This window comes from Symphalangus syndactylus, chromosome 9 (assembly GCF_028878055.3).
Source record: "Symphalangus syndactylus isolate Jambi chromosome 9, NHGRI_mSymSyn1-v2.1_pri, whole genome shotgun sequence".
Taxonomy (NCBI): Eukaryota; Metazoa; Chordata; class Mammalia; order Primates; family Hylobatidae; genus Symphalangus; species Symphalangus syndactylus.
The window spans coordinates 73,197,974-73,214,476 of NC_072431.2; the positions used below are offsets into that span (position 1 = coordinate 73,197,974).

At 41.2% G+C, this 16,503-nt stretch overlaps 1 protein-coding gene across 2 annotated transcripts in view; it reads right to left on the reverse strand.

The window, feature by feature from the left end:
* Nucleotides 1–14,972, reverse strand: part of LOC129489852 (zinc finger protein 273) — a 41,740-nt gene extending 26,768 nt beyond the window's left edge. Inside the window, exons 1-2 of one of the 2 annotated variants that reach the window (XM_055293029.2) lie at nt 14,806–14,972; nt 266–392 (exon numbers count right to left, since the gene is read on the reverse strand). In XM_055293029.2, the coding sequence (XP_055149004.1) occupies nt 266–392; nt 14,806–14,808 (130 nt within the window). In that variant the 5' untranslated portion in view covers nt 14,809–14,972. The remainder of the gene's footprint in view (nt 1–265; nt 393–14,805) is intronic. The other variant, XM_063608904.1, reaches the window with a different exon arrangement.
* Between the last annotated feature and the right edge of the window lie 1,531 nt (nt 14,973–16,503).

Here is a 16,503-nt window from a genome sequence, read left to right on the forward strand (position 1 = left end):
ATTTTAAGGTGTGGGTAACTTTTATGTCACTAAATTTTTGGAATTACCATTAATCTAGAGTGAAGGATACAGAGTAGCTCAGGAATGTGGAAAGTTCAGGTCAAGATGAAACATCTTGAAGAAATTCATTTCTAAATGAACAAATCCCCAGGATTTTGTTGAAAACAGGGATTAAAACTTATTTATGCAAAGCAGAAATTTCCAAAAAACATTCTACAGAAAGGAGAAGTGAAACCTTTAAATTAGCTATTAAAATTATCCTCACCCAGGAAAACCAGGCTTCTGTAGTTATCTAACATCACATTCCTATACAAATTCTGCTGTGAAGTGTCCAGGCACTGCCACTCCTCCAGAGAGAATTCTATGGCCACATCCCTAAATGTCAGTGGTCCCTGAAAAACACACACACACAAAAACTATTTACCAACTTGCCCTGGACAGAATTTTTAATTTGACTCAAGGTGGAATGTGAAAGTAAAGAGAACTGGTTTTTACTTATAGGTGACTAAAATTATCCAATAAAATAATTTTCAAAACAGAAATATTCTCAAATGTGTTCTCTAACTCTGAAAAAAGAGTAAAATAAGATCCACAATAGCAGTTTATATATGATACTTTTCTAGATAATAAAGTATAAAATTAGTAACACAAACATAAACATGTACATTTGTGAGTGCTATATTTACATCATACAGAATGAGCTGTGTATATTTTTCAGATAGAAAAGAAATGCGGTGTTACAAGCTAGCTGTAAAATTTTAATGTGTACAGTAATAAACTGGAGATCTTTTTTTTTTTTTTTTTTTTTTGAGACGGAGTCTCGCTCTGTCGCCCAGGCTGGAGTGCAGTGGCGCAATCTCGGCTCACTGCAAGCTCCGCCTCCCGGGTTCACGCCATTCTCCTGCCTCAGCCTCTCCGAGTAGCTGGGACTACAGGCGCCCACCACCACGCCCGGCTAATTTTTTGTATTTTTTTTTAGTAGAGACGGGGTTTCACCGTGGTCTCGATCTCCTGACCTCGTGATCCGCCCGCCTCGGCCTCCCAAAGTGCTGGGATTACAAGCGTGAGCCACCGTGCCCGGCCTGGAGATCTTGTTATGCAGATTTTCTTTCCAGAAGATCTGGAATAAAGTCTGAGTTTCCAAATTTTTAACAAGCTCACCAGTAATGCCAATGTTTTTGGCCCAAGAAGAATATTTTGTCAAACATCCAGTAAGTGGAAGAGCCTGTGTTTTTCCCAGTTTTTCTGGCCTGTAAACAAAGATGAGAGCCTTTATTTTCCAAAGACAAATATATACGAAGGAAACCTAAGAAAGAAGGGCAGCTTCCAGATTAAATGTGATGGTTTATGCACATCAGCTGCATAAAGATACTTAATAAAGAAGAGAAAAATAATTAACTCCATAGTAAGAAAAATAAATCTGTCAGAGAGCTCTTTTATTTTATTATACTTTAAGTTCTGGGTTACATGTGCAAAACATGTAATGTAGGTTACATGTTCTGTTACATAGGTATACCAAGTGAATCATGAACATCAACTGAACTAGGACAGATTTGTATGATGTGCTGAGGCACACAGAAAAACACAGCATCACTGCTTCAATATTGCCCCTTGCAAAAGTAAATTATAGTCTGAATTTAACCATACAGAAACATCAGTTTTATGCCCTCTTCAAGATACAGATAACTCTTATGTTGTTGTTTTGTGTGTATGGTGTTTTTTTTTTTTTTGAGACAGTTTTGCTCCCTTGCCCAGGCTAGAGTGCAATGGTGTGATCTCGGCTCAATGCAACCTTCACCTCCCCAATTCAAGCGATTCTCCTGCTTCAGTCTCCCAAGTAGGTGGGATTACACGCACCTGCCGCCATGCCCAGCTAATTTTTTTTTTTTTTTTTTTTTTGCATTTTTAGTAGAGATGGGGTTTCACCATGTTGGCCAGCCTGGTCTCCAACTCCTGTCTGCCACAACCTCCCTAAGTGTATGGGATTACAGGCGTGAGCCACGCACCTAGCTTATGTTGTTATTTTTAATAGTAATTTTAAGTAGTCTTTAACACTGTAGAGAGCAGTTCTCTCCTAATAATTTTTTTGTTGTTGCCCAGGCTGGAGTGCAGTGATGCAATCTCTGATCACTACAACCTCTGCCTCTCAGGCTCAAGCGATTCTCCTGACTCAGTCTCCCTAGTAGCTGGGACTACAAGCATGTGCCACCACACCCAGCTAATTTTTGTATTTTTAGTATAGACGAGGTTTCACCATGTTGGCCAGGCTGGTCTTGAACTCCTGGCCTCAGGTGATTTGCCCACCTCAACCTCCCAAAGTGCTGGGATTACAGGCATGAACCATCATGCCTGGCCATCTCTGAGTAATTATTTTTTAGAACTTTTTGGGTAATAAATGTTATCCTGTTTAAATAAGCATTTTGTTAATTCTGTTCTGCATAGAGCTAATGAAGAACACAAATGAAACCCCAACATTACATGTTCTCCATATTTACAAAGGACCCCAGCTTGTTGGAAACAGGCCCCCCAAAATCTGGCCATAAACTGGCCATAAACAAAATCTCTGCAGCACTGTGACATGTTCATGATGGCCATGACGCTCACGCTGGAAGGTGCTGGGTTTACCGGAATGAACACCTGGCCCACCCAGGGTGGAAAATCGCTTAAAGGCGTTCTTAAGCCACAAACAACAGCATGGGCGATCTGTGCCTTCAGGACGTGCTCCTGCTGCAAATAAGTAGCCCAACCCATCCCTTTATTTCCCATAAGGAATACTTTTAATCTATAATCTACAGAAACAATGCTTATCACTGGCTTGCTGTCAATAAACACGTGGGTAAATCTCTGTTCGAGGCTCTAAGCTCTGAAGGCTGTGAGACCCCTGATTTCCCACTTCACACCTCTATATTTCTGTGTGTGCATCTTTAATTCCTCTAGCGCTGCTGGGTTAGGTTCTCCCAGACCGAGCTGGTCTCGGCACCAGCTTTTCCCCAATAGGAATTTTGAGTATCCACAGCCACAAAGGAAACATTTTTAATGTTGCACGTCACAAATTCATGGCGAGAATTCTGCATGGAATATAAGAAGGCACGATGTAGAGAAAGTAGAGTAGGCTCTGGTATATAGGAAAGAAGTATTTTTCAGAGACGCTTGACTATCATAAGAATTTTTTAAAGTAGTTAAAATAAACTTATTAGGGAAGAAAAATGCAAGTAGAGAAGCAAAGGTTTACAAGTACTAAACGCATGGCATTCCAGGAGGCAGAGTGGACAAAGCTCTTGATCTGAGACATGTTTAGCTAAAAAAAAAAAAAAAAAAAAGGCCATTTTTTTCCCCTTTTCTCCTCCTTCTCTGGGATTCCTTCTCAGATGAGTCTTCGGACAAATTACACCTGCATCTTGAGAGTATGCCTTTGAAGTGTCAGCACCACCTGTTTATCTGCTAGCACCACACCCACAGGCAGATGACAAGAAAAAGTCCAAAACAGATAAAGTCCACCCATTTCTGTTCTTTATAACAGCAAAGATTCAGGAACAATGAGCTGCTCCACAGAGATAAAAATAAAGTTTCTCTTTATCTGTCCTCAGGTGCCCTCCCTTGCCACAGACACCGCAATTTCTGCTACAGTAATGGCAATATGGGCTGCACTGTCCTGTTCCTACCAAACTCAAACAGAACTGGCCCTGTGACCACCCTTTAGTACAAAGGCAGAAATTAACTCTCATGAATGTATTTTGAACCCCTCATAGCTGATTCTGTTCTCACTCTAGAATCACATGAGGCACTTATTAGGTTGGTGTGAAAGTAACTGTGGTTGTTGCCAATTTTTTTTTTAATGGCAAGGTAAAAGAAATAAAAATAATAAGTAATAATAATAGTGTTTTGTTGTTTTTTTTTTTTAAATAGCAGAAACAGGCCAGGTGTGGTGGCTCATACCTATAATCCCAGCACTTTGGGAGGCCAAGGTGGGTGGATGACCTGAAGTCAGGAGTTCAAGACCAGCCTGACCAACATGGCCAGACCCCATCTCTACTAAAAAAAAAAAAAAAAAAATTACCAGGATGTAGTGGTGCATGCCTGTAATCCCAGCTACTGGGGAGGCTGAGGCAGGAGAATCGCTTGAACCCAGGAGGCGGAGGCTGAAGTAGCCGAGATCGAGCCATTGCACTCCAGCCTGGGTGACAGAGCAAAAATCTGTCTCAAAACCAAAAAAAGGCGAAAACGACAATTACTTTTTCAACAATCTAATAATTAAAACAACATATATGCTTCCATCAAGAACATTAAACAGAACTTGTGGAAAGGGCACAAGTAAAAAGATTTCTGCAAATTGGCCAGGTAATCCTCATGAGAAGCCTGAGCTGATAACCACTTAGCTAAGCATTGCCTCTCAGACTTTAACAAGCTTATAAATCACTTGGTAATTTTGACCCGACTCTATGTAATGTGATTCTGCAGGTTTGGAAAGGGTCCATGAATGGGTGTTTTAAACAAGTCCTTGTCAATGCTGATGTTCCTCCCCTTAGGATCATTATTAGCACTAGTTAGAGGAAGCAGGCACAGCAAAGTGTACCTTACACTCAGCACTCTTGTCACAACACAAGTGAAGACAATCCATCTCCACCCTAAAGTATCTTCTTCGCTGTCTCTTTAAAGTTTACAGATTAAACAGAAGGCAGCAATGTCTGAATAAGTCTGCATTTGAAAAACAGTACGTACACATATACTACTGCAATGTTTATTAAGCAGACACTGTGTTCACCGTGTTCTCACTCTCAAGAGTATGTTACACAGCGCTTCGCTGGGAATCACACATTATGTGATTGAATCCTCGTAACACCCTGGGAGCTAGTACTAAACGTTCAATAATTCCCAGGATTTAGATGAAGGGCCCAGCATTTTTATTTCTTCTTCTGTTTCTCTGTCATTGATTTTTTTAAAAATGCATAGAATAAAAACAAAATATAGACAGATGAGAGAGACACAGAAAGGAAAATTTCAATGTAGTTTAAAGGAATTTTTATTGTGTTTATATTTACTTTTTTGTGACTTGTGAAACAACCACTGGATCTGCAGGAATGGAAAATAAGTTGCTGGCCGGGTGTGGTGGCTCAGGCCTGTAATCCCAGCACTTTGGGAGGTCAAGGCAGGAGGATGGATCTCCTGAGGTCAGGAGTTCGAGACCAGCCTGGCCAACATGGCGAAACCTCATCTCTACTAAAAATACAAATATTAGCTGGGCATGGTGGTATACACCTGTAGTCCCAGCTACTCAGGAGGCTAAAACAAGAGAATTGCTTGAACCCAAGAGGCGGAGGTTGCAGTGAGCCAAGATCGCACCACTGCACTCCAGCCTGGGTGACAGTGCGAGACTCAATCTCAAAAAAAAAAAAAAAAATCCTGAGTCAAAAAGAAAAACAAAGGGTTTATTTAGCTGTTCATATGATTTACATATATTTCAAAAAAGCAGAAAAATATCTACAGATAATCTAAATGCTTTAAGAAAACAGAGAAGAGCAAAATATTCTCCCTTATTTTCAGGAAACAGAATCATAAAGCCTCTTATTTCTAATTTATATTTTCTCCTACAACAGCCAGGCCTCAGGACATGCTCTTGAACTCTTGGAAATCTGAACTCAGTAGATAACTGGATTCAGGCATCTAAGGAGTAGACTTGGGCACACTGTGTGCACTTTAAAGAATGTTTATGGGGGGGAACAGAAGAAAAGAGGTGTTATTCATGAGTGCACATGAATAAAGCAAGTTCTTAGAAACCTATGAAGAGAGTTCAATTCTAGCACAGTAATAGTGGGAGACAACACCACCCCACAGACACTATTAGACAGATTATTGAGGCAGGAAATTAACAAAGATATTAGGACCTAAACTCAATACTTGATCAAATAATCCTAATAGAAATCTATAGAACTCTCCATCTAAAAACAACATAAGTGGCCAGGCATGGTGGCTCACGCCTGTAATCCCCATACTTTGGGAGGCCGAGGCGGGCAAATCACCTCAGATCTGTTCAAGACCAGACATGGTGTCTGTTCACCAAGACATGGTGAAACCACGTCAACTCTACTAAAATTACAAAAATTAGCTGAGTATGGTGGCGGGCACCTGTGATCCCAGCTACTAGGTAGGCTGAGGCACAAAAATCGCTTGAACGCAGAAGGCGAAGTTTACAGTGAGCCATACAATTACATGGAACTTAAACCACCTGCACTTGAATGATATTTGGGTAAATAATGGAATTGAGACAGGAATCAAGAAGTTTTTTGAAACAAATGAGAGCAAAAATACAACATACCAGTATCCCTGCAACACAGCTGGGCAGTGTTAAGAGGGAAATTTATGCCATTAAATGCTCACATCAAAAAGTTAGAAAGTTCTCGATTTAACAACCTAATATCACAAATAAAAGAATAAGAGAAGAGCAAATTCCTAAACTAGCAGAAGACAAGAAAAAACTAAAATCGGATGTGAACTGAAGGAGATTTAGACATAAAAAAACTATACAAAATATTAAGAAATTCAGAAGTTAAATCTTTGAAAAAATTAATAAAATAAACCAATAGCGAGATTAATGAAAAAGATTCAAATAAATACAATTAGAAATGACAAAATGAACATTATCACTGAACATACAAAAATACAAATAACTTGGCCAGGCACGGTGGCTCACACCTGTAATCCCAGCACTTTGGGAGGCTGAGGCGGGTGGATCACCTCAGGTTGGGAGTTCGAGACCAGCCTGACCAACATGGAGAAACCCTGTCTCCACCAAAAATACAAAATTAGCTGGCATGGTGGCGCATGCCTGTAATCCCAGCTATTTGGGAGGCTGGCGCAGGAGAATCACTTGAACCCAGGAGGCAGAGGCTGCAGTGAGCTGAGATCATGCCACTGCAACCAGAGTGAAACTCCATCTCAAAAAAAAAAAAAAAAAAGCTAGTTCACTATAATCAAGTAGGCTTTGTCTTTAAAATGCAAAGTTGGTTCACCATACACAAATCAATAAATGCTATTTATCACATAAACAAAACTAAAGACAAAACCCACAAGATTATCTCAATAGATGCAGAGAAAGCTCTTGACAAAATTTAACATACTTAATGTAAAAAACCTTCAACAAACTAGGCATTAAAGGTACATACTTTAGCCCAGCACGGTGGCTCACTCACACCTGTAATCCCAGCACTTTGGGAAGCCGAGGTGGGTGGATCACCTGGGGTCAGGAGTTTGAGAACAACCTGGCCAACACAGCGAAACCCCATCTCTACTAAAAATACAAAAATTAGCCAGGCATGGTGGTGCACGCTTGTAACCCCAGCTACTTAGGAGGCTGAGGCTGGAGAATTGTTTGAACCTAGGAGGCGGAGGTTGCAGTGAGTCGAGATTGTGCCATTGCACTCCAGCCTGGGCAACAAGAGCAAAACTTCGTCTCAAAAAAAAAAAAAAAAAAAAAAATTTACAGATTTAATGCTATTTTATCAAATTACCAAAAAGATTCTTAACAGGAAAAAAAACTATTTTAAAATTCATATGCAACAAAAACAAACAAAACAAACAAACAAAACTCAAATAGTCAAGGCAATCTTAAGCAAAAAGAACAAAGCTGGAGTCATTACATTACCCAACTTCAAACTATACTACCAGGCTACAGTTACCAAAGCAGCATGGTACTGGTACAAAAAACAAAACAAAACAAAAAACAGGCTCATAGACCAATGCAACAGGATAGAGAGCCCAGAAATAATGCCACACACCTACAACCATCTGATCTTCTTCTACAAAGCTGACAAGAGGAATGTGGGAAGAATTCCGTTTAATGGTGCTGGAATAACTAGCTAGCACTACGTATAAGATTGAAACTGGACCCCTTCCTTACACTACATACAAAAATCAACTCAAGATAAATTAAAGACTTAAATTTGAAACTTAAAATTATACAAAAGCCCTGGAAGATAACCTAGGAAAGACCATTCTAGACATAGGAACTGGCAAATATTTCACGATGAAGATACCAAAAGCAATCGCAACAAAAGCAGAAATGGACAAATAAGACCTAATTAAACTAAAGAGCTTCTTCACACCAAAGGAAACTATCAACAGAGTAAAAAGACAACCTATAGAACAATAGAAAATATCTGCAAACTATGCTTGAGTAAAAAGACAACCTATAGAACAATAGAAAATATCTGCAAACTATGCTTCTGCCAAATGTCTAATATCCAAAATTGATAAAGAACTTAAGCAAGTTTACAAAAAAAAAAAAAACTAGGAAAAAAGCATGAACAGATGTTCTTCAAGAGAAGACATACATGTGGCTAACAAGCATATTAAAAAAATGCTCATTATTAATCATTAGAGAAATGTAAAGAAAAACCACAGTGAGATACAATCTCACACCAGTCAGAATGGCTATTAATAAAAAGTCAAAAAAAAAAAAAAAAACAGATGCTTACAAGGCTGCAAAAATAAAAAAGAATACTTATACACTGTTAGTGGGAGTATAAATTAGTTCAACCATTGTGAAAGCAGTGTGATGATTTCTCAAAGAACTAAAATCAAAATTACCATTTGATTCAGCAACCTGAATACCCCAAAAATACTCTATATACCTCCCAAAATATATTCTATTGTAAAGACACATGCACATGCATGTTTATTGCAGCACTATTCACAATAGTATTTGTGAGCAAAGACATGGAAACAACCTAAATGTCTATCAATAGTAGAACTGGAAGCAACCTAAATGTCTATCAATAGTAGACCGGATAAAAAAAACATTATGGCTGGGCGTGGTGGCTCACACCTATAACCCCAGGACTTTGGGAGGCCAAGGTGGGCAGATCACTTGAGGTCAGGAGTTCGAGACCAGCCTGGACAACATGTTGAAACCCTGTCTCTACTAAAAAATACAAAAAAAATTAGTCAGGCATGGTGGTGCATGCCTGTAATCCCAGCTGCTTGGGAGGCTGAGGCAGGAGAGTTGCTCGAACCTCGGTGGTGGAGGCTGCAGTGAGCCAGTATCGCGCCACTGCACTCCAGTCTGGGCGACAGAGGGAGACTGTCTCAGAAAAAAAAAAAAAGAAGAAAACATATTGTTGGGTGCAGTGGCTCACACCTGTAATCCCAGCACATTGGGAGGCCAAGGCAGTTGGATTGCCTGAGCTCAGCAGTTTGACACTAGCCTGGGACAACATGGCAAAACCCCGTACGTACAAAAAATACAAAAAGAAAAACTAGCTAGGTGTGGTGGCATATGCCTGTAGTCCCAGCTACTTTGGGGGCTGAGGTAGGAGGATTGCTTAAGCTCAGGATGTTGAGGCTGCAGTCAGCCAAGATCATGCCACTGTACTCCAGCCTGGGCAATAGAATATCCTGTCTCCAACATAAAAGAAAGTATTTAATAAAAACAAAATATGATATATAAACATCATGAGATACTGTGTGGCCCTAAAAAAATAATAAGGTGATGTCCTCTGCAGCAACATGGTTGGAGCTGGAGACCATCATCTCTAGCGAACTAATGCAGAAATGGAAAACCAAATACATGTTCTCATTTATAAGTAAGTGCTAAATAATAACACATGGCACCTTGGGAGGCAGAGTCCAGCAGATCAGTTGAGGTCAGGAGTTTGAGACCAGCCTAGTTAACATGGTGAAACCCTGTCACTATTTTTAAAAATAAATAAATTAGCCAAGCGTGGTGGCAGGTGCCTGTAATTTTAGCTACTCAGGAGGCTGAGGCAGGAGAATCACTTGAACCTGGCAGGCAGAGGTTGCAGTGAGATCATGCCACTGCACTGTAGCCTGAGTAACAGAGCAAGACTGCATCTCAAAACAAACAAACAAAAACACATGGACACAAAGCGGGGAACAACAAACACAGAGGCCAAGTTGAGGGTGGAGGGTGAGAGGACAAAGAGGATCAGAAAAAGTACCTATTTGGTGCTATGCTCACTACCTCAGTGACAAAATAATCTGCACACCAAAGCCTCACAAAACAATTTTACCTATATAACAAATCAGCACGTGTACCACTAACCAAATATAAAAGTTAAAAGGAAAAAAATCCATGAGTGGAGAATAGTGCAATGTAAGTGGATGGATTTGTTTGTGCTATCAGATAGTGGCCGGGGGGCGGGGCTGTACTCTGATTTGTGTCCATGCAGGCAGACGAGATTATGAACAGGTGTGCAGAACCGTTTTGGTAGAAGAAGCAGGTTGCTACTGCAGATTCAGTGTCTGGGGGTAGGGATATGCCCAGAGACATGCAGACACTTTTGTGGATTTTTGGCAAAAAATACCAGGATCAAAAATGTTGTGGTGAAATTCTGAGGGTGGTGCCTAGTCCTGGGAGGGGTGTGGACACATCAATGTCTAGTGTGTATGTTTGAGAGTGGGTGGGAATCCTGTGGTGGCAGCTGTGGAAAAAAGGGGTCTGTTATCACAGCTCATTTCCTCTAAGTTCTCAGTTCTTGCTCACCCTGGGAGGAGACCTGGAATCACAGGACAATGGGCAGTGTGACAGTCTGTGTACAGGAGAGCAGAGCCTCCCATTCCCAGACACTCAGAGTTCCATTCCAGGCCAGGCTTCTGTGATATCTTTCCTCTGGTACCAAATCTCTAGAGTTTGTAGAATACCCAGCAATTCTCTAACACCAACTAATTGTCTAACATTTGAATTCTGACACCACCCAGGGTCAGCAAAGACCCTGATTCAGGGCTCAGTCCCACAACACTATCCTCACTGCAGATGCCAGTCACAAATTCCATAGGCCCATCTATACGCTGGGGTTACTGTTTAAAAATTTGGGACTCCCATAACCTCCCTCAAGTTCAATAATTTGATAGAGCTACTCACAGAACTCAGCAAACACTGTAGTTATGTTGACCAGTTTATTATAAAAGACACAACGCAGGAAAACTCAAATGGAAGAAATGTATAGGACCAAGAAAAGAGGTGGGGAAAGATGAAGCACATAGATAATCCTGGTAAATAGCTGTGATTAATAAAATTATCCATCCTTTGTGTTCTCCAGGAACAGTTGATGGAAAGAAACACCCTCCCATTATGACTTAGATGGTGCTCTCTTTTCTTACCTATCACATAACCAAACACAGACTCCACATTTCCTTTTCTCATTAAAAACAAACAACAAACAAAAAACAGCTGAATTGGTCTCAGTGGCTAAGAGAAAATATTTCTTAATCAAACGTTACTTAAGTTTCTCTTCTTCCCACAGGCTCAGAACTTTGAGCTACCCTCAGTCTGAACCAACATACACCATTTTATGTCCCAGCTAAGAACACGCTGACTTCAGGGTGAAACATTCTCTGATATAAAATCTAATTTTCCCACCTTCTATTTGCCATCCCCTCCCACCTTCTTTCTAATCTTGTCTGCCTAAACTTTGCAATCCTTCAAGATCTTATAGTTGGTACTTTGCCTGTTGCAATACTCTTTTGGAATTCAAATTTTTTTTACATAACTTTGTTTTATTTTATAAGTCTAGAAACTGCCTTAAAACAGTAACAACTTCATCTCCAGTAAGACCTTACTAATCCCCTTGCATGTTAACCTTAACTGCATCTGCCTGTGGGTCCCCAGCTTTCCTGGGCTCTGTAGCTTCTCTCAGTATAAAGGCTTCTTCCATGGCTGATGTGGGCAGGCTGGGACATCTGCAGGGGCGGCTCTCCAGAAAGAACCTAACTGGGCCTTTAATAACCTCCTTTTGCAGGCTCCATATTAGCCTTAGCTTAGAGTCACTGGGCTGAAGCTTTAATTTCCATGTCAGAGGTATTAACTTGGTTTTTGAAAGTAAGTGTTTAAAAAATCCAGCAAAATTACTCAAACACAGTGATCATATAAGGGGAAGACATTTTAAGGTGTTTACATTTTATATCTCAACAAGAAAAGCAAAAGTATCCATTCCTTTTAGATGATAAATGTATTATTTTATAATTTTTATTAAAAATCATGTAGTAAACAATCAGTCATATGGGAACACTTCTGGGAGGTACCAAGTTTTACCATATAATTCAGCATTAAACTCAGAAATCAAGATAACAGGACATAGACTAGAGATATTCACTGTCACAAATGTACTCTGCATAAAGAGGAACTGATGTTTTCACAAATCTAAGTAACTCACCAAGTATCTACTACATATTCTTGTGGAAAAGTATTTATTTTCTACAACCAAAATTAAAAAGAGATTCTCCCTATTTTTTTCCTTGGTTAGCATTCAAAAGCCAAGACTTGGAATTCTGTTTGATCTCACCCATAAAAGACACACCCGAGAAAATTCTTAAACTCATTCTGGGAAAGAAAAAGATAAATGAGAATTTTTAACAAATGGACTACATAATTAGATACGATTTCTCTCCCTGAAACCCACCTTTTTGTAAATGTTTTACCTTTCAAGTTTTACTAATAAAATGCAATTTACGGTAAAAAACTGAAGTCAAAAAAAGTGAACAAATCTTTTCAAGATGATAAACCCCCAGAGAGTGGCAGTGCTGATTAGAAAACTGATGTGTTTGACTCATGTCAAGTCAGGCCACAATCCCTTGATTCTCCCACCCCATCCTGCTCACTTAACTGCTCAATGACTACCCTCTTCAGAGACACTGTACCTCAGTTACTGCTCTAGATGCATTTTAGTTTGCAAGTTCTTGCACCATCTCACTGGAGTAAGTTTTTTTTAGTTTTTTTGGTACACTATTTTTTCTTTCACAAATGTTAGAGAATTCAGGGGGAAGAAATTATTTCTGTTTTCCCCTTAATACCAGCATCTGATTGGCTGACCAGCAATCTGTCTCCAAGAAATGAAAGCTGGGTTGGGTGAAGACAATCTTAATGTCTCAACGGGTTAGCTTTCCAAAAAAAAAAAAAAAAAAAGTGTGGCCAGCGTGGGGTGCCTGTAATCTCAGCACTTTGGGACGCCAAGGTGGGCGGATCACTTGAAGCCAGGAGTTCAACGCCAGTACTGCCAACGTGGTGAAACCTCGTCTCTACAAAAAAACACAAAAATTAGCCAGGTGTGTCGGCGTGCACTTGTAATCCCAGCTACTTGGTAGGCTGAGACTAGAGAATCGCTTGAACCTGGGAGGCAGAGGTTGCGGTGAGCCGCGATTGCCCCACTGCACTCTAGCCTGGGCGACAGAGTGAGACTGCCTCAAAAAAAAAAAAAAAAATGCACCAGGAGATGCCTCTCAGCCCCACGACATCCACCTGCTCTTTTGAGAAGCTACACTCCATACCTGAGACTGTCCTATGGGAGAAAATGACCCAGGAGCTGATACTCACTAAACATTGTAGCAGACATAGCGATTGTGGGTATCCTGGTTTATCCCCAGACAGTACACTAAAACTCAAAACCAGGAAAACACTGAGGAGTGGCTGAGGAAACATCACTCCATAAAGTTTCCAAAGGGAAACCTTGACCCAAAAACATTTTGGTAAGATCCCTGTGCCTAGGGAAGATGTTTTTAAAAAGAGGCACAGAGATTTTTTACAATACAGTGTCAGGGGATGATTCTTTGCTTTCTTCTCCTGGGAAATATTTTCAAACAGAAAAAAATTTTTCTACAGTGCTATCCAATGCTTTGTCAAAAAATGATTAATTAAAATACAGTATCTAAAATGTACACTAAAATAATGTGAATTAGGATGAGGAAGTTGGCATTGCGGAATGTCAGAAAAAACTGGAAATTTGGTATTTTACTGCAAGCCAGAGTTACGCTGGAGGAATTGGGGGTGGGGAGTAGTCTTGAGACTCTGCTTGGGCCACATGTGAAAATTTCAGGGGAAAATCTATCCCCTGTAGAGTGTGTACATAATTAAGCAGCAGGCAATTAGACTGAGGTAGCTCCGGTCCCAAGGTCCCCATTTTTTTAAAAATCTAACTCAAACTGGCCAGGCGCAGTGGCTCATGCCTGTAATCCTAGCACTTTGGGAGGCGGAGGCGGGTGGCGCCTGTAATCCCAGTTACTTGGGAGGCTGAGGCAGGAGAATTGCATGAACCCAGGAGGCGTTGGTTGCAATGAGCCGAGATCCCTGCCATTGCACTCCAGCCTGAGCGACAGTGTGAGACTCCGTCTCAGAAACAAAGAAAAAAAAATCGAACTCAAACTTTTTGTAAATTACAACATTGAGGGAAACAAAATTCAGGCTTAACCAACCATAAACTGCCAATTAACCTCTGATGACATAACCAGGAAATGTCCACCCTGAATTTACAAATTAAGAAACTACATAACGGTACCTAACCAATTATTGGTTTTCTTCATCATACACCTTATAAAAGTCTTTCCTTCAAGCCCCTCGCATGGACCACAAACTACAAACCACAGCTGGGTGCTCTATAATTTGTGAATGACTGTCTGATTAAATTCTTTAATATTTTCGCGGTGACTTCCATACATTTTTAATAGAAAAAAGGAGGGTCTGGGAACCCCATGGACCAAAGCTCTTCCTATTCATGAACCCTGCACCCCGAGTCATCGGGGAGAGATGCGGCGCTGCGGGAGCAGAGCTGCCCAGGGAGGGCTCCAGGCCAGGTAACAGTCACTGCGCAGGGAGGAGACAGGACGCCCGGGATCCCAGCTGCCAGCCCAGCAGCCATCTTATGACTGAAGGGGACTGAGGGCCGAGCTGCGCCAAGGAGAACTCCCGGCCGCGGATTTTGGAGTCTACTGCAAGGAGGCCGGAGTCTCGCCACATCCACTTCCCACCAGTTCCAACCAGCCCCTCCCCCTCTCTCGGGATCTGGGACCCGGCACTCTCACCATTTCTAGGCTTCCAGGGAGTCCTGGCGTCTTAGCTGTGGATCCCCCAATACCTGCAGGTAACGGGGCCACAGAAGGTGGACCTCTAGGAGCAGAGGACACAGAGCAGTGAAGACGACACCTGGAGCTCCGGCTGCAGCGAGAGACAAAGGCCCCGCCAAATCCCGGAAGCCGTCCTGTCCGCTCCAGCTGCGTGCCTGATTGGACGGGTCCCAGCGCAGCGTCCCTAATTGGAGGATGTTTAAGGACCCGCCCCCTCAGTCCCTGAACGACAGAAGATGTGCTCAGTTGCTGGGCTGAAAGAAGATAGAATGAAACCTAAACTGCAGGCTTTTCAGTCAGGGGGCTTTCTCCCTGAACTGAGCCAGGCCCACCCACAGGGTATTTGCATTTAACCTTATGTATAAGGTCATATGCATTTATATTAATAAATAGTATAGTGTGTGAAAGGAAAATAAATATTGGGGCCCCAAAATCACTAAACTATAGGGAAAAGTCAAGCTGGGAACTGCTTAGGGAAAACCTGCCTTCCATTCTATTCAAAGTCACCCCTCTGCTCACTGAGATGATTGCATATCTGATTGCCTCCTTTTCCCAGGCTAATCAGGAACTCAGAAGAATGCAACCATTTGTCTTTTATCTACCTAGGACCTGGAAGCTCCCTCCCCACTTCCAGTTTTCTTTCTTTTTCTTTCTCTCTCTCTCTCTTTCGGAGTCTCGCTCTGTCTTCCAGGCTGGAGTGCAGTGGCACGATCCGATCTCTACTACTGCAACTTCCACCTCCGGGGTTCAAGCGATTCTCCTGCCTCAGCCTCCAGAGTAGCTGGCTAATTTTTCTATTTTTAGTAAAGAACAGGGTTTCACCATGTTGGCCAGGGTGGTCTTGAACTCCTGACCTCAGGTGATCCACCCGCCTCGGCTTCCCAAAGTGTTGGGATTACAGGCGTGAGCCACCGCGCCTGGCCTCAAAATAAACTTTCTAAATTAACTGAGATCTGTCTCAGATATTTCAGGTTCACAATTATATGGCTATTAACAAATGGAAAAAATATAATAACATTATTTAATTTCCGATTTTACGACCTTCCTAGCTTCTGGTCCTTTAAGCAGGCAGCCTGAGATTTTAAAACGGAAGCAATCCTCTGAAATAAAATGTAAGCCACATGTGAATTTTAAATATTCTAGTAGCCAAACTTAAAAAAAAAAAAGGAAGAAACAGGTGGACTTTATTGTAACAATTTCATCGTTATATATTCTAATTCTAGAATTCAAATATTCTAATATTCAAAATATTATTTTAATATGTGAGCAGTATGTAATTTTTCATGTAATAATATTATTGTATATAATAATATAAAATATGTATAATAATATATAATATTATGTATAATATTATACATGACCTCAAGTGATCTGCCCGCCTTGGCCTCCCCAAGTAGTGCTAGGATTACAGGTGTGAGCCACCGCGCCCGAAGCAGCGGTGCTTTTTTTTGAGAAGGAGTTTCACTTGCACGATCTGGGCTCACTGCAACCTCCACCTCCAGGTTCAAGCGATTCTCCCACCTCAGCCTCCCGACTAGCTGAGATTACCAGCATGCGCCATCATGCCTGGCTAATTTTGTATTTTTAGTAGAGACGGCATTTCTCCATGTTGGTCAGGCTGGTCTCGAACTCCCAACCTCATGTGATCCGCCTGCC